This window comes from Rhipicephalus microplus, chromosome 6, assembly GCF_043290135.1.
Source record: "Rhipicephalus microplus isolate Deutch F79 chromosome 6, USDA_Rmic, whole genome shotgun sequence".
NCBI lineage: Eukaryota > Metazoa > Arthropoda > Arachnida > Ixodida > Ixodidae > Rhipicephalus > Rhipicephalus microplus.
This window is the reverse complement of record NC_134705.1, coordinates 176,920,604-176,938,377: the sequence shown is the minus strand read 5'-3', so window position 1 is coordinate 176,938,377 and position 17,774 is coordinate 176,920,604. Positions and strand designations below refer to the sequence as shown.

General features: G+C 43.8%; 1 protein-coding gene across 2 annotated transcripts in view; it reads right to left on the bottom strand.

Moving 5' to 3' along the window:
- The window catches only part of LOC142765685 (WD repeat and HMG-box DNA-binding protein 1-like), a 39,764-nt gene that overhangs the window by 1,077 nt on the left and 20,913 nt on the right, over window positions 1-17,774 (bottom strand). The window contains exons 14-23 of one of the 2 annotated variants that reach the window (XM_075867126.1): window positions 15,866-16,027; window positions 15,339-15,453; window positions 12,972-13,074; window positions 12,131-12,192; window positions 11,952-12,066; window positions 9,710-9,826; window positions 8,849-9,030; window positions 7,270-7,394; window positions 5,541-5,620; window positions 2,623-2,883 (exon numbers count right to left, since the gene is read on the bottom strand). In XM_075867126.1, the coding sequence (XP_075723241.1) occupies window positions 2,623-2,883; window positions 5,541-5,620; window positions 7,270-7,394; window positions 8,849-9,030; window positions 9,710-9,826; window positions 11,952-12,066; window positions 12,131-12,192; window positions 12,972-13,074; window positions 15,339-15,453; window positions 15,866-16,027 (1,322 nt within the window). The remainder of the gene's footprint in view (window positions 1-2,622; window positions 2,884-5,540; window positions 5,621-7,269; window positions 7,395-8,848; window positions 9,031-9,709; window positions 9,827-11,951; window positions 12,067-12,130; window positions 12,193-12,971; window positions 13,075-15,338; window positions 15,454-15,865; window positions 16,028-17,774) is intronic. The other variant, XM_075867127.1, reaches the window with a different exon arrangement.

Sequence of the window (17,774 nt, the reverse complement as noted above, 5' to 3'; positions counted from 1 at the left end):
AGTTGAATGTTACATCCGAAAATTTGTTATGAAGTTTTATTTCTAACATTAGGTTGCAATACTATCTTTATTGTTTTTTATTATATTGCAAAACTATGTATTTACCCTTCTGTAAAGGTGGCTTCACAGCAGTAGAGGCATGCTAACCCGTGAAAACATCTATCCAAAAAGAATACCCACTGCCAGAAAGCCTTACTTTAGGGTTTAGTGAACGCATTACCCTCGCATCGACTCGTCATTGGGTCAAGAGCTTGTTATACCAACTTATATGCTCTGAGTATTGTATTTTAAAACTTGATGTATTTCACACGTTATCACTTGCGTTCTACCGAAAATAAAATCCTGCTACCGTTTAACGCCTGCGAATATTTTTGTTTCCACTTCCTTTAAGACGAACAAAAAAAAAAATGGCATTTGCACAGGCCTTGTTTCAATTCTTAACAGATATTGTGCAGGTTAGTTAGGGCCCGACAAATATCTTCGTTTTTCTCCATGATATGTGATATATATACTAATAAAATTCAATTCAAAATAATTCGAACAAAATCACATTCGCACAAGCCTAATAGAGACCGCTGCTTTTACGATGGTTGCTGCCTCCAACTGTCAGTAAATCTTGAACAGGATTGCTGCTGGAGGCAATGTTTTGACAGGATATCTTGTCATGGCATGGCTTTGGCATGGCAGGTCAACTCTGCTGAAGTGACCCGATTCAGCAAGCCAGCCTATATTACTGCCCATCCTTTCTTTTCTTCCCAATAAGCGAAATGTGCTCGTTCCCGTGTACGCAGTAGCAGTGCTTCTATTCCGACATGGTGAAATGTCCCGAGCTAACGGATAGAAACTTGACATTTTAGGGCTAAGTAATGCACATACTTTAATTTCCACAGTCTTCAGTTAGCGTCACATTGGCGTAATTTCGACTAGCTTAAACCGGAGCCTACATTACCTTTAGAGGCCAGATTGGTATTAACATGTTGCGATTATTTCTGCGACATGCCAGTTGTCGCATCAAAAGTCTTAGTGTCGGGTGTCAGTCATTCGGCACTGTGCAGGGTTGGCCACATTTAAGGAGAACACCTGATAGCACTCAATTGACTAAATCTAGAGCATTTTTTCTACTTCACAAGAAAAACATCTGCCATGTGGTGTCAATAAGTGGAATAATAGCTTTTCAAATTGTGTAACAAGCATCAGCTACACGAGGTCTTGAATAATAATGAGGTGGTCACTTTAGATGTGGACGACCCTGTCCACATACGCATAAATCAGATTCTGCTGAACTCTCAGGTGTACAGAGTCAATCTGCAGTAATCAACTTAACCCTTTGGGCACTGGTATCCTCAAGCGAGGACAGGACCAAAAAAGGTGTTTCTGACGCCATTAAAAAAAAGAGAAACTGAAATCTAAGTTGTATAAGCCGCAAAGCATCCCCAATGGCATTGACATCAGTTCTCGCGTTGTCAGGTTCATCAGAGCAGCAGCGACGAATAAAAAAGATTGAGGACGAGGAAGTAAACGCTGGGCCAATTAGGTGTGCATTATGATATTTTTTTTGCTCGTAAGCCGCTGTTGATGTCGCAATAAAAATTTAACAGAATTATTTTAACTCTATATAGAAGATATAATCACTGCAGACATTCTCGGAAAATGTGTATTTTAGCGATCGCGGGCACAAGAGCATCTGTCATCATTTGAGTACACGAGGGCTCGGTGGTTGCCACGTTTCGCTGGTGATTGTGTGGCGCCTCGTGGCCGTGCAGCTGTTTTTGTCTACTTTTTAGGTGCTGGAATGACACCTCAGTTCTTCTACTCTGTGACGAGAGCCCGTAGGCTCCTATTAGTGCCGCTCGAATACGCGGATGAAATGTTCCCTCAGTTGGACAATGGCAACCTATCAGACATCAGGTATAGTGAAGATGAAGAAGACGATGACTTCATTTTTGAATAATTATTGTTTGGTATTTAAAAAAAAATTTCTTTAATCTAAATGATGAGGTGAAGTAAACGCAGCTGAGTGGTAGTCACAACACCTGAAATCTCAGAATTTCTGAAATTGACTTTTCCACTTTTTTTTGCTGTCTTTTTATGTGGTTTTCCTTACATTAGTCATATGATGTAGTTTTTCTTACATTAGTCATATTATAACACAAATTCGTTTTTACACATAATATAATGCTCACAGAAAAATACACTACGCTTTCTTGGCCAATCCCTCTGAGTGGATGTGAGCCATGAGGCCAGGGAAACAAACAAGCAAACAAACAAAAGGCTGGGAGCGATGACTGCGTCCTAGAAACGCGGGAAGCGTCAGATGAGCCGGATGAGGAACAGGCGTGTAAAGAAACATTATGGTGCAGGAAAGCTTTTGAAAAGCCGTCGACTGATTTCAGTGGTGTTTCTGATGAAAATAAACCGTGACACTAAGAATCATTTCTGCCTCCACTGCACCCATTGGGCCCTGATGTCCTCATTTGAGGACATGGTTCCAAACTTTAAGCCAACCACGCATATTTTTTCAATGAATGACACTTACTTATCGTGTTAAGAAGCAGAATATTACATTGAAAAAAATTGTAGGTGTGATGAATAAATTCCAGAGCCGAAAGGGTCAAGGCTCACCGCTCGCTCTTCTTGAGACAAAGTCCTGAACCGGGCCACTGCCCGGCTAACGAGCTGGTCCTCTGCGAGATGCGGCTCCTCCTCGAGCAGAGTTGCTCGAATCGATTCCACGTACAGCTGCACGCCAGACTTGGTGGGTGCGGGGGTAGTTTCGCTGCGGGCAGCCCCAAACTGCAGCGTCATCTGCCGACGACCAACGCCCGCATCTCCTCGCGGCTTCACGCAATTAGTGGCACCGTCCACCACTGGGTTCTCCTGAGACTGTAAAACAAGAAGACGTTCGAACAGTATCTCCATACTTACTCAATGTAATCCAGTGGTTCTCAAATGGGGGTCTGCAAAGCCATTTTTAGGTTGTCCACCCCCCAATCCCCCCCTCCTCCTCTAGAAGAATAAAAAATATTTAAAAAGCTGGTTTTTTAAGGCATGTTAATGCTATGTCCAGTGACAAGAGCCCCTTCAAGTCTGTAGCGCGCTTCACGACATGACACTACTGCGTGGTGGCGGAGCTGACTGTGCAATTTGCCATAGAGCTTTTTTATAATTTTAAAACTACAGGTTTTCTCGCTCACTTTAATCCAAGTGCCAGCTTAAACAATCTGCATGCCATTTAAATAATCTGAGTGCCGAGCTATTTAATTCATGTGCCAAATATTTAATCCTAGTGCCAACATGTTTAATCCTAGCGCCAACTCAATGAGGCCACGTGCCAGTGAATGTAAACCAAATGCCACAGTGTTTAATCCAATTGCCAATGACTTTAATTCAAGTGCCAGTCAGTTTAATTCATGCACAAAAAGCAGAATGTGGGACGTAAAAATGACAGTTCAGTTGAAATGCAGTGCCTATATTATAAAAGACAATACTCGGAAGGTAGAAAAAATCATTATTATTGTAATTCGCCGCTAGTATTAAAAAAAAAATTACTGTTGTGGTTCGCTTAGGCCTTGTTTGGAGCGCCTATATTTTGCTGTGTACAAGTTTGTAGATCAGTGCTTGGCCCGGGTGGAGTCATTTCAGTGGCAATGAAAGAAAAAGCAGGAGCATGTTATCGAATATTTTGTGTTCATCAACAAAGTTCATAACTGGATTTGTATAGCATTACCTGACCGGGCCAGGTCATGTAATGTGAAAGACAGAATATGGTTATCGGAGTGCCGGAATGCATAGCAAGATATGGAAAACATGGCTGTTGGCAGTGATGCGTCAAAAGCAAGTATGTCTTCAATGAAATAGGAAGCCCTTTCAGGGCAGAGCGAGTTAGAGATAATTCGAAGAGGTTTTCGTCCTGCAGTGCACATAAGACGTAAACTCATGATCCTGATGTAGGAAACGGAAGTCATATTTTACATTCGTATTAGCTGTTATCTTTTCATTCAAGCTCGGGAACACTGTTTCGGAACATAAATGTTTATTTTATCATCATCAACAAAGTTATGTGTATACGATGAACGCGGGTTTTAAGCACACTTCAGCAACACTAGCGTCGTCTTTTACGTGAAAACAGGAGTATCTCCGTTGATGCTTTTATAAAAAACTTCATTCTACATGAACCCAAATAAATGCAAGTTCAGTTTTAAATGGTTATTTCTGATTTCAAGAACGAATGAATATCATCTGTCGGTCACCATTGTTCTCACCGGCCTGGGCAGAAGGCTGCAAATGCCTCTGCGGATAAGTAGCCAAATTCAGTCTGCTGAGCAGACGACACAAATCTATGCACATGCGATGGTGTACATGGTTAGTTGGAATAATGCAGTAGCGATGAAAGACTAACATGGACTATGAGTAAATACATTTAGTACCTGTAAATGCAATTAATATGCACTGTTTACTTTTTATTTTGAAGCTATGACACCAAAATGTTGGTGGGAAAAAGCACTTCGCTCTTCATTTCATAAGCGCTAGCATGTATATGCGAGGGAAAAGTTCTTCCTGTGACTTCATGTTTACATTATTCTGACATTTATACTATATAAAGTGGCCAACTATGTGTTTTCGGTGCATAGATTAAACTGACTGGCACCTGAATTAAAGTCATTGGGAATTGGATTAAACATGGTGGCACTTGGATTAAACTTACTTGCACACAGCCTCATTGAGTTGGCGCTTGAATTAAATATGTTGGCGCTTGGATTAAATGTTTGGCACATGGATTAAATAGCTCGGCGCTCAGATTATTTCAATGGCAAGCAGATTATTTAAGCTGGCACTTAGATTAAAGTGAGTGGGAAAACCTGTAGTCTTCGTTAAATGCAGTTAGCCCAACTAACGACAGCCAGTGACGCACCAGCAGTGGCGGCACTATACGGTAATGCCATTTCAGACTTGATTTCCGAGCTTTCAAAAAGAAAAAGAGATGAAGGCGAAGTGAACTACTGCAAGCTTTAAGGCATTCTGGTTGGGGACAGCAGAAATGTTTCTCCTTTCCAATGTTATGGCCGTAAAAGCTAACTTCTACGACATATGCATACGAGCACGCTTTTTTCAGATATTCACACTAAAAAGCAAATACAGAAACAGCTTGAATGAAGCTGCAGAGCACACATCTTATTTACATGCTGCTGAGATTAAATTTTGTGACACTTGTTTGACCATTCTTTGCCACATAGCTTAAGAGGCCGCATTAGAGGCCACATTAGAGGCTGCATACCAGATGGCACAAAAGTCCACATGGCTTCATTCCACGCATCGCGTTAATCACATTCCTCCTCTCTGTGCAAGTGCCCCCCCCCCGCCTATCGCTTTCACCTGTCCACTAGGAGTTCCCCGCACATATACAAATTGGAACATCTGACGTAGTGCCTGCATAGCTGAGAGGCACTGACGCTACAACATTTGCAGCGCCAACAGAGTGTACCGCCCTTGCAGCAACAATGCAATGTGAGAATAACTGATGCGTATAACTGGTGGCTCACCTTGGTCACCTTGAACGGGTTCCCTCTGGTCACGGGTGGTTCTGGTGCGGTGCGATGCTCATCGGAAGGCAAAGACGCTACTGAGGAAAGAACCGGTACAGCAACTTAGTGAGGTGGGAAACCCTAAAGGGGTCTTTCATCATGTTATGCACTGCCAGGTATGGTATGGGCAGAGAGAAAGAAAAAATGAGATGGCACAGGGTGATTCGTGAGGAGTTGCCTTTTGTTTTTTTTTTGTTTTTTCTCGATCCGTGTCTTACCTAACAGCACATTACTTGATGAAGACATATCAACGAGCCCCAACTGCAACCTTAAGGGCCCTTCAACCTTCCCTGTAGTGTGAATTTTGGTTATGTGCTGGTGATCTAGGGATTGTTTTACTCAAATAACTCTTTTACACTGAATCGTTATTGGGGAGAGCAAGAAGTCAAAGTGCCCCTATCACCGTGCCTCAGAAATGTGAGGTTCACAAAAGTCGGCCACAACATGACAAAAAATGACGGTGCCGCCGACATCCGTCACTGTACCTCTGACATGCTCCTTTTCACGACGTCAAGCGCTCCTCAGGTGTTTTCAGATTTGTTCGATAGGCAGTCATATGACTTGTGCATACAGATGCACTTCTGTTGCTGGTTATAGGTCAGAAACTGGAACATCTTGGTCAGTTCTGTCAGGGATTTTGTCATTGCTGCTCACTTTAACATAAGGTTTTAGGTAGTGAGAACAATCCTTTCATTTTTAATATGCGCAGTATTCACATTAACCAAGAAAGAGTACATACAGTTCGAGCTGAAACCAGCTAGCAGAACTGTATTTCACAGGTGAAGGGCAGGCACAACGCAAATCTGCGGACAAAGCTTACATCTGTTTTCTTTTTTTTTTTTCCGTGCTGTAACCAAGTATAGTACTGAAGTAGATACACTCTTCCTTTCTCTCGTCTAGCGGGTAGCTTTTCCCACGCTTTTATTCGCTGTCAGAGGCGAAACAGCGTGTCCTGTTCATGTGACCAAAGCCCCACCCCCCCTCTATTTCTTTATACATTACTATGCACTAAAGTGCTTATTTGGGCTGGCTGATATATGTTCGAGGAAATGAGAAGCAACTCGATACACAAGACTATGGTGGATGAACTAATACCGACTTAAACTCTCTTTGCACAGAATAATGCGTTGCTTGCAAGTCGACACTTAGTCCTTTTCTGTCGTTGTCCTCTGCTTCAAGCAGCTCTAACGCGGCACATCTGTAGGGCATTGTCCTGTACCCTCTACATTGTATGCAGAATCGAACTGATGTGCCACGTTCCATGACACTGCAAGAAAATTACGTAGGAGCTGGCGTTACACAGGCATGCAAATAGGCATTCCCACACGCACAGGGGGGGGGGGGTCTGCCATAGATATTTGCTCCTCCTAATCAAGAACCTTGCAGATGCCTATGGGCCTGCATTTGTGTTACTTTCGCTCTCTTTCAGATAATGCCTCTTTCGAAAAGGTTTGCGACCTTTCGCACAAACTTTTGCCAGTTTTCATGCAACGCAGCCATTCCATACTTCGCACACATGATCGTTGAGAGCTGTCTACATTCTGAGTGGACTCCGTGTGTACCCTCCGTTTGCAGTGCCTTAGTGAGGGGCCCTTTAAAACGTACAGAAAAACAGACTGGCCTTGCATTATACTCGCAGAGTTATATTGAAAAAAGTGCAACCTCGGCATTCAGGCGGCCAACTCACCATCTATACTCGCGCAGTCAGCTGGCCGCTTCCAGGATAGATGCAACGGCTTGCGCTTCAGTACCGCATGTGATGGTGGGTCAGGCCTACGCTTGCCCATAGGTGGGATGGACCGGCACACCTGTCTGGTTTGTGCCAACAATATGTTTCCAAACGTGAACTGTGTTCATTCGTCATATGCTGAGATCTGACCAAGAATTACAGAACTTCTGACGACACTTTTCTATTCTAAGAAAAGCAAAGTGGATGGCATTTTAAAGAACTTACAAGTTATTACCCTAATTTCGGCCACTTCGAAGTTAACGTAACAAACCTTAACAAGTGAAAGAGAGAAAAAAGTGAAGTGCATCACTCAACAGAAAATAAAGATTGCATCACAAAATGAAAATCTCTTTTGCAGACTGATCTCGTCAGTGATCTCTTTTGTACCATTAAAGCGCAGACAAATTCAACTTATGCGTGTCATAGAAGTAGTTAATAACGCGAGTGCAACACTAAATTTACACGTGGTACATACAGAGAGTCAAGTCAGGTATAGTGATTTCTCAGTTACGAAAGCTGCTGCTAGGAGAATGCATTTGTGTGCCAGTTTTTAGACTAATATCACTGTAGAAAGAGTCTTATAGACTGCACAAACACAGATGTTAAGCCTCGCTGGTACTTTGGAGTAAATAATTGAAAAATAATTACAAAAACTCTCGGGGTTTTATGTCCTGAAACTATATGATAATGGGACACACCGTAGTGAAGGGCTCCACAAATTTCAACCACCGGGGGTTTCTTATGCGCACCTAAGCACGTCGGCCTCTAGCAGTTCGCCTCCATAGACCGAAACGCAGCTGCGGCGACCGATGTTGGATCTCGCATCCTTCGGGTCAGCATTCAAGCACCACAACCACTAGACCGTGCAGTGAAGCCTTATAGACTGCAAAACGATAGTCTTTAAGCCTCGTTGGTATCACAGAGTAAATTTTTTGGCGCAGGAACAAGACGAGGACTGGAGAAAACACAAAACAGGTGCACTGACAGCATAAGAGTGCACACGTTCTGTACCTACTAGTCGTCTTGTTACAGCGTTTAAACTTTGTTACTCTGCGAGGACCTCTATCCACGATAGGGACGGCGGCCCATGTGTGCAGTGGCAACAGTTTTTAGAGCGTCAATCCACGTAGGGCAGTAGGCGGCACCCTCCCACCTGACAACTTATACGGTACATCCAAATAACAAAGCACTACAGAGTTTTTGCAGCTACCCACGTAAAATTCCGCTGGTCAAAATCGAACTCTCTGAATATGTTAAGCTCGCTCTTTCGAAGCACAACGCTCAGACTTGGAGTGCGCTAAGGCGTGCTCACTTTGGCCTCAGAGAGTGATTGTCGTTAAATCATGCAACTCCCGCACCTCGTCTGTTTGGAACAGAAGACGGGCTAACGTCTTCACTCCTCCAGCCTCCAACTGCTCTGGCAAGCAACTGCATGTTTAGCTCAGACACGCATGCTCTGGCTCACATCAAGAGCGGGATCCACACTGCTGCAATCCAAGTCGCGGTCGTATGTAACAACAGACTGCTCTCGACTTACCGAGCCACAGGGGCACTTTGCGACGGAGAGTCCTGTTCGAGTAGAAGACGCTCGACGCGCTGTGCCAGCACAAGCCGTCGGCTCTTGGAGGCGTACTCCACTGCTCCCTGGATCAGCTGCTCAGAGTCCATGAGACGTGCCACATCCAGCGCTCGCACCTCTCGCTCTGCCTTGGCTGCCAGCTGCATGCGGTAAGTGAAACGTTTTTGAAGAAAAATTTCAAAGAACACCAGTTTTTGGATGAATAACGGAAAGAATTAATGTTTCGTGGCACTGATATACAGTAGGCTCTCGGTAAACGGAACCTTTAAGAATTGGGAAAGTATATTCCATTTAACAGGAGTTCCGTTCACTGAGAGATGAACATGGGTGCAGTATACATGCCCGAAGTCAAGTATTGCAGAGGCAATGGTTCCGTTTAGGAAGTAGTTTCGCTTAACAGATTTCCGTTTACTTGGAGTCTACTGTAAAAACAGTAATACGACTATTTGTTTCATAGGATACTTCCAAGACATTCTGATGTTTCATAAGATGCTCTCATTTATAAAAATCCTTTACAGGCATCTTCATCAAGATCTGTTTACTTTAGCAGTTGTTGGCACTTTTTGAGCATGTTCAAATGCTTCTTGAGAGTAGCTTATTATGAAATTTACACGAAGTTTCTAGCGTACTGATGCCTTCTATTATTACCTGCATTACAATGAAGTGGCACGAAAGGCAGCACATATTACACAAAACAAGAACACGGCATAACATTAGTTGAAGCTACAGTACAAAAGCACCGCCAAACAAACGGAGCTGAATTCGCCAAGCTAAAGTGCTTGGCAGATCAGCAAATGCCAATAAGAGTATGATGCGCACCGCAAACAGCTTGAGCAGGAGCAGCTGCCTCCGATTGCTGACATCAACCAGCTGCTGTCCCTCCTCGCCCACTCTTTTCAGGGCCTCCTCCAGGCGCCAGGCACGCCACAGCTCCTCCTGTCGACGAGAAAGCCTAGCTGCAGCAACTTACAGCGGGAATGTCCTCTTCAATCAATGAAACAACAATAACAGGCTTGCGCAATCACTCATGCATTTTGAATATACGAATGATTACTGGCGTATTCGAATTCGCTTCGATTCGAATTTAAATTAATGGAAATTTCGAAATATTCAAAATTAACAAATAAACTGCATGTAACCCCTGTAAAGGTGGTTTCGCTGCAGTAGAGGAGTGCAACATCCTGAATACACCTTTCCGGCGGAAATCCACTTTGCCGTGAATCCCCACTTGATGATGATGATGACAAACTTAATGTAAACAGGCAAAGAAATTTTCTACGGTTTTCCCCAAAGGAGCTTTGCTCATGGTCACGGTCCTTAGTTCAGGGCTCCACTGTCTTTCGCTGTCTGCCCTGCTCTCTGGATGAGCCCGATCTGATCATTGAGGGTCAACGTCACGGTTCAACGAACACGCTACCCTTGCATCGATTCTTCTTTTTCTTTTTTTAATTTTAAGAGCTTGTCATGCCCGCCTATATGCTCTAAGTATAGTAAATTTGAAAGTGTAACATATTTTACACGTTATCACTAGCATTCTACCAAAAGTCATGTCCTGCTACTATTCAGAGTTCTTTACAATTTACAGAATAATGACATTTGCACAGGCCTTGTGTCAATTTTTAAAGAAATATCATGCAGGTTACTAAGTACATGACAAATATACTCATTTTTCTTTGTAACTGACATATACTAATCGATCTTGATTAAAAATTATTTCAAACCAAATCATTAGTCGCTTCAAACTCGCTTAGAACCTTCAAAATTGATTATAAATTATTCAAACCAAATCATTAGTCGCTTCAAACTCGCTTAGAACCTTCAAAATTGATTATAAATTATTCAAACCAAATCACTATTCACTTTGAATTCGCTTCAAGCCTTCGAATTCGCACATGCCTAAACAATAATTATAATTGTAAGGGTTTTACATCCCAGAACCATATTCTTGTGAGATATGAGAATTTTGACCACACGAGGTTCTTTCGAACACACGAGCTTCTAGCATTTCACTTCTATTGAAATGCAGTCGCCGCGGCTGAGGTTTAATCTCATGACTTGTGGGTAGGCAGCCAAGCACCATAACTAGACCACCACAGTGAGTTCAATCAACCAATCGCTCAATCAATCAATCTTAGTGTTACGTTGTGGGAGAATTGCTACATACAGTTAAACCTCAATGCAACAAACCTGAATAAATAAAGTTATCAATATAGCGATGCATTTCAGTTTTTATGACTCGAAGTCCATAAAGCATGATGTATTTGTGACCTCAATATAACAAACCTTGTTTATACGGGACTTAATTATAACTACAAAATTAAGTCTCACTGCTACTGCACAGGAATCAAAAGCAACAAATTGAAACTCCTGTTACGGTGCCAGTAGTCTTACAGTTGACTTGCACGCGTTTTCTCTGAACACATTTTCCAAATCGTTTGCCGTGTGATGGAGAGCGGTCGTCGAATAGGTGGCAACCCCCGGAACATCATCATCATCATTAGCCTGATTATGCCCACTGCCGGGCAAAGGCCCCGCCCATGATCCGTCAATCAACCCGGTCTTGTGCTTTCCGTTGCCACGTTATACCCGCAAACTTTTTAATCTCATCGGCCCACCTAACTTTCTGTCTCCCCTTCGTGCGTTTGCCTTCTCTGGGAATCCAGCCAGTTACCCTTCATGACCACCAATTATCCTGCCTACATGTCCGGCCCATGTCTATTTCTTTTTCTTGATTTCATGATATCTTCAACCCCTGTTTGTTCCCCGACCCACTCTGCTCTCTTCTTGTCTGTTAAGGTTACTTTTATCATTTTCTTTTCCAACGCTTGCTGTGTTGTCCTCAATTTAAGTTGAACCCTCTATGTAAGACTGCAGGTTTCTGCTCCATAGGTAAGTACTGGCCAGATGCAGCTGTTATATACCTTCCTCTTGAGGGTTAGTGGCAGATTACCATTCATGATTTGAGAATGCTTGCCGAATGTGATCCACCCCATCCTTATTCTTCTAGTTACAGTGCAGTGCAGTGTAAATGTTGAGGCAATAAAAGGAAAGGGGGTTGCACCTCCATTTGCCCCTTCTCGGACTCCGTCCCCAGGTAAGGCAAACTGAAGTCCAACATGACCATGACAGGCCGCGGCAAAGTGGCCGGGTAGCGGGAACCCTTGCACAGCAAGGCCCTGCGAGTAAGGATGCACGCCACTGAGGTGCCCTCCGTGTGCAAGGACATTGCTGAGAACCTACCGAACTTGCTGGCGTGTCTCGCTAACACCGAGCACAAAGTAGTGATCCGACTGATTCTTCACCTGCAAAACCAGACATGATGATGAAAAACCCTATAGATGGAAGAAAACAGAAGTGGTCTCTTTGGTGTACCAGATGTCGTACACAGGCAAGCCTTGTTAACACTCAGACCTCGATATAACGAATTTGGATATAATGAAATATAGGGTATAATAAAATAAGTGATAAATAGTCTTGTAATGAATATAGTGTTAAGAATAAAACTTGATAACAAATTTTCTAATATAAAAAACTTATTTTTGTGTAGGATGCAACTTCGTTATAACGAGGTTTGAGTATAACAAAGTTGCATCTTACACAAAACAAAGATTGTTATATCCAAAAATTGGTTATAAAGGTTTATTCCTAACACTATATCTATTGCAAAACTATTTTTCATTTACTTCGTTATAACCAGCATTACGTGACATCCGGGTTAGTTGTATCGAGGTTTGAGATATCTGTAATACATTCAATAGACACATGCAAACAGTGCGAAAAATCCTTGAACACGAGGTGTGTCCCAAGCTGTTTCCACAAGCAGTCTTGTCTTCTCGCTGCCTTGAATATTACAGGACGACTTGGCAAAACGGCTCCAGTGACAAGCCGCATTTAAAAATTTTTTTATTTTATACAAGCGAACGTAGAATGAACTTTGCATCAACACCATGGGGCACATGTGTGCTTCAGTGGTATCAATTCAACAGCCAACTGCATGCGAGCCTCGGTCAACACAGATGTTGACCGTAGAGGCTTGTACTTCAGTGACGAGCAGACAGGCATAACAGCTCGAGGTACGTACATTGTCCCGGGTGTTGCAAATGGGAGTCCAGCCATACGAGGAGCCCAGTATGGAGACGACACCATCGGAGTCCACATACGCAAGTGAGCCTTCGTCGGTGTACCTGCGCAATAATAATCACTTGTGGGGCTTTACGTACCAAAACCATGATATGAGAGGCATGCCGTAGCAGAAGGTTCTGGAAATGAAGACCGTGCAGTGTTCTTTAACATCCATTAACATCAGACAGTACGCGGGGCTTTACCGTTTCACTGAATCAAACAAGTGCAATGACATCCGGTTGCATTGATTTTGGGAACTTACAAAATAAACTGAAAACTGCCAGGAGTGGTCGTAACTAGGCTGGTTGATACATTTTTAACCAAGAACAAGCAGCATTAGACACAGCGCACTGAGTGAACAAAAGACAAGGTGCTGAACTAACCGCGCTTGTGTGTTCTGGTAAGCATCTACCACACAGACCGGTAACAAGTACTACAAAAGGCTCCGCCATGCCATTAGTGCTTTTGTGAAATGCTTCGTTGCATTACAATAAGCATTTGCTTACGTGATTTCACCAAAAAAAAAGCAACTGTGTCATCAATTTCATGAAGTTTTGGTTCTAGTTAAAGCTTTGCGAAGTTAAAGCTTTGTAAATTTCTTTTCTTGCGAACTGCTCTCTTGTAAAACGGAGCCATGCAGGCTGAAATGTGCACAGGCTTTTGAAAGCGCTGTTTGCGTTTGCTCACTCTAAGTGTTGGACATTTTAGGTACCACAATGCATATTCTGAGCAAGGTGGAGATGACATTGTCTTGAACCTCGCATTTTCTTTTCAGTTGCAACAGCATAACTCCTACATAAAGCAATGCCAAAGCAAGTTTAATGTACTTCATCATGTCTTTCAGTTCTCCGTTCCTCTTAAGCTTTGAGTGTACAGTTCTCAATGTAAGGCTCCATCGGGCTACCCTTGCCCGCAAAATAATATTCCCTCCCTCATTCAAGTATTGCAAACTGACTTCTTATTTCTTATGAGTAGGATGTTTTATTATTATTATTAATAATATTGAAAGAAGCTTTCTCTCATTAGGCTCTGTCTAAATGGCTGACGGGAATATTGCACAACTAAATGTCTTCAAAATCAATGCAGCTTGCACAAGGCTTGGTCACAGCAGAATTGATGTGCTCCTAACTGGTCTTGGCTTGGCTTGACTTCTTCCTTCTCACCTTCCTCATCACAGCTAGCTGTACCACACTATACATGGATGTGCTTGCTTTGTTTTTCTTTCTGTGTCTATTTCTATTTGTCTCTCTCCCTCTACACTCACACCTCATTATAACGAAGTTGCACCTTACACAAAAATAGCTTCCTTACATCTAAAAATTTGCGATAAAGATAAATCCAGAACACTATCTATTGCAAGACAACTCTTAGTTTACTTCGTTATAACTGATATTTCGTTATATCCGGGTTTGTTATACCGAGGTTTGAGGGTATTTCTATTTTTCACTGTTTAATTTTTTTTTCTTTCGTCTATACTTCTTCCTACCTCTTATTCTCTATTTTTCTCTATCTTTGACTTTCTTTCTTATCGTTCCTTTTCTCTATTTGTCTTTCTTTTCTTTTTTTTTACACTATGCTTTACTCTATACCCTCTTCCTCACCCTCACAACACTCTATTTCTCACTTTCTCTTTACTTCTATGCCAATGCTTTACTTTGTACCCTCCTCCTTCTTGCTCTTCAGCCACAGTTTCCTTTCCCATCCCTTGCTATACCACACCATACAATGCTATGCAATGCAGCATGCCTGGATATCAGACCGGCTACGACGCCCATCTTCGGATCACAGGTGCGCGGGTTCAAGGCGCACATGGCCAAGATCTTTCCTTTGCCGCAAATTTCTCTCTTTCTGTGCTTGTCTCGCCCATCAGAGTTATTGAATACGGCACCGGAGAAGTCTGCACATGTAAGGTGCTAGATCTCGAAACCCCCCATATGTTTATGAGAGACGCCCTAGCGGAGGGCTCCGGAAATCTCGACCGTCTGGTGCCCCTTAACGTGCACCGACATCGCACAGTACACGGGCCTCTACCGTTTCGCCTCAATCGTAATGCGACTGCTGCGGCTGCAGTTTAACCGCGACCTTCTGGTCAGCAGCAGAGCACCGTAGTTGCTGTTCCACCCAGGCAGACAAAACCTGCGCACGTGTTCTGGGAGTGAAGCAGAAAATAAAAAAAAAGAGGACGAAGAGAGAGCGCGCCAGTTCATGATCACGACAATTTTCCACTGACGGCATGCGGCAAAGCAAATTCGATCTTATCAGCTCCACTATAAAAACTATCAGCCGTGTCGTGGGGATCTCAGGAACCGAAATTGTGTACACCCACCCTGCCCAAGCAAGCCGCTGCCTCTCGGCCAAGGGCACCGGGACGGGAGGTCCAAGGACGCCAGCCCCCACGTCGTACTGAACCACGGCCAGTGCCTGGCGCTCGGCTGTGACACCTGCACGGCGTTACCGATACGAATGTCCGTCACCGCGCATCAATTAAGATCGCACGACTGCACCCATTGCACATTCCCAACAAGAGGATGTGGACCATAGATTTTCACAAAAACTGACACAGATCGAGACAAAAAAAGTCCATGGATTTTGATGGGCTTTGACAACTATATATATAATCAAGAAAATATATGCATATTTTCATGCACATCTGGGTAGATAGATTTATTTGTTGTTGACAAGCAGAAATTGACATGCCAAGCACGTAAAGATTAAAATGCTTTCGTACGATGTTAAGCAGGTGAAATAAAACCAGGCCAGTTATCTAAATAAAAAACACTTAGTTTTGATCTCGGCATTTTTCTTCAACGAATGCAGTCAAATATGTGGTCATGTGACATCAACGAAACTCACCTGCTCCTTGGTGGTAGATCAGGGCGAGAGAGCGACCGCTCGCAACGAGCGCAACCACCGGTCCCGGTGCACGCCACACGGCTTTCTGCAAGCCGCCAAACGTCCACGTACGCACCATCCCGGAGCTACAGCACGCGGCCAGCCAGTCGCCGCCCACTGCCACTGCCTGCACAATGTGCGGCTTTACTCAGAGCTGGGGCCGCTCACGATCATTCTCGTTCACGGCGCACAACAATACTTTGTGAATTTTGATAAACAGCTGAAGAGCTGAAAATTCAATACAACAAAACCCAATTTTACAAATTTCCCGGTCTCATTAACACATTTTCGTTCCCTCGCAGGCTTCCATGGGGATCAAAGTTATTATCAGCTTGAATCGACAAAGCTATCATGGCATAAAACCCGTTTTAAAGTTTCATCGAAAATAAATGAGTCAACAAATGCAGCGATTCCTTTCTAATTTTGACACAGGTGGGGGGCTTCCTTCAGGCATGAGCTACAACTTTATTGCATTACAACATCTAGCAATCCAAGTCACAACCCTGGCTTTATTTTGGAAAGGCTGCACCACACACCCGTGCACAGAGCAATGGACTTAGCAGTCAACTGCGCTTTTATGTACCAAATGATGTTAAGGGGAGGTGGTGGTTTCTTGTCCCAGTAAATGCCCCCAAAAGAACATGTTGGCAACTTTCGTTATCTGTTGGTATACGCAACAAATAACACTGATAGTCTCCTCGCAAATTCACGTGCTCTGCCCGCTCACACACTCACTGCATTCGTCCTCTCTGTTTTTGCATATTGGCACACTGTCTTGACTTCATGTAACCATCTACATAGTTTGCATCGACTGGACGGGGGAGACTTCATGTCCTACCGACGTGGGAGGCTCTACGCCTGGGCTGCCCTTGCATACATTTCACACGCTGTGGGGAGCACATGCGCCTAGCCTCCCTTTCCCTTTTACGGCAGCACAACAGCCTGGTTGCGGGCACATCACTGTCCCTTCGAGAGTCAATGAAGCTTCTTGCGAGGGGATGGAACACCCCTGCGGCCAGCACTCGCGATTCCCCTTTTCTCGGCGCGCGGAACGGGTTTCCCCTCCCTCAGTGAGAAAAGGTATTATACCCTTGTTACACTGCCACCACTAAACTCCGTTGAACACCGTCAACGTAAATCTCCCCTAGGTGGTTCGACGGAGAAGGAGTTGTGGCAGTGTCACATGGCAATGAAAAGGTTGTAACAGTTGGCACGAGGGAGCTCAGCTGGCGCTGTTTGATTTTCGGAAAAGTATTCTAATTTCATCTCTATCGATTTTTTCGTGAATCCTCGTTCTGGGGTTTTTACTAAAAAAAACACTATTAAGGAGGTAAGAGGCTAACAAACCATAAAGATATCTTCAAATAAAAACGAATTCGCTAAATATAGCGATGCTGCTAGTGACGCTGGCCACATTGTGCTTTTAGTTGTTTTGTTGCCTGTGTTCATGTTTGTGTACGAAAGTTCTTGTGCTTCCTTGCCTCGTGAGCGCACATTTTGTGTTCTTCAGCCATGAGTGACAAAGCGACGACCACAACCACACGCATGGACGAGATATTTTTCAATGGCGCCGGCCGGCCCGACTCGCGAGGCACCACGTTCGAGGCACGGAGTGTAGAGCATCGGTGTTGAGAGTAAGTGAACTCTGGTGGGCGTTTCCTTGCCTCGTGAGCGCACATTTTGTGTTCTTCAGCCATGAGTGACAAAGCGACGACCACAACCACACGCATGGACGAGATATTTTTCAATGGCGCCGGCCGGCCCGACTCGCGAGGCACCACGTTCGAGGCACGGAGTGTAGAGCATCGGTGTTGAGAGTAAGTGAACTCTGGTGGGCGTAAATATATGTAAACAAACACGCGTTGTGAAT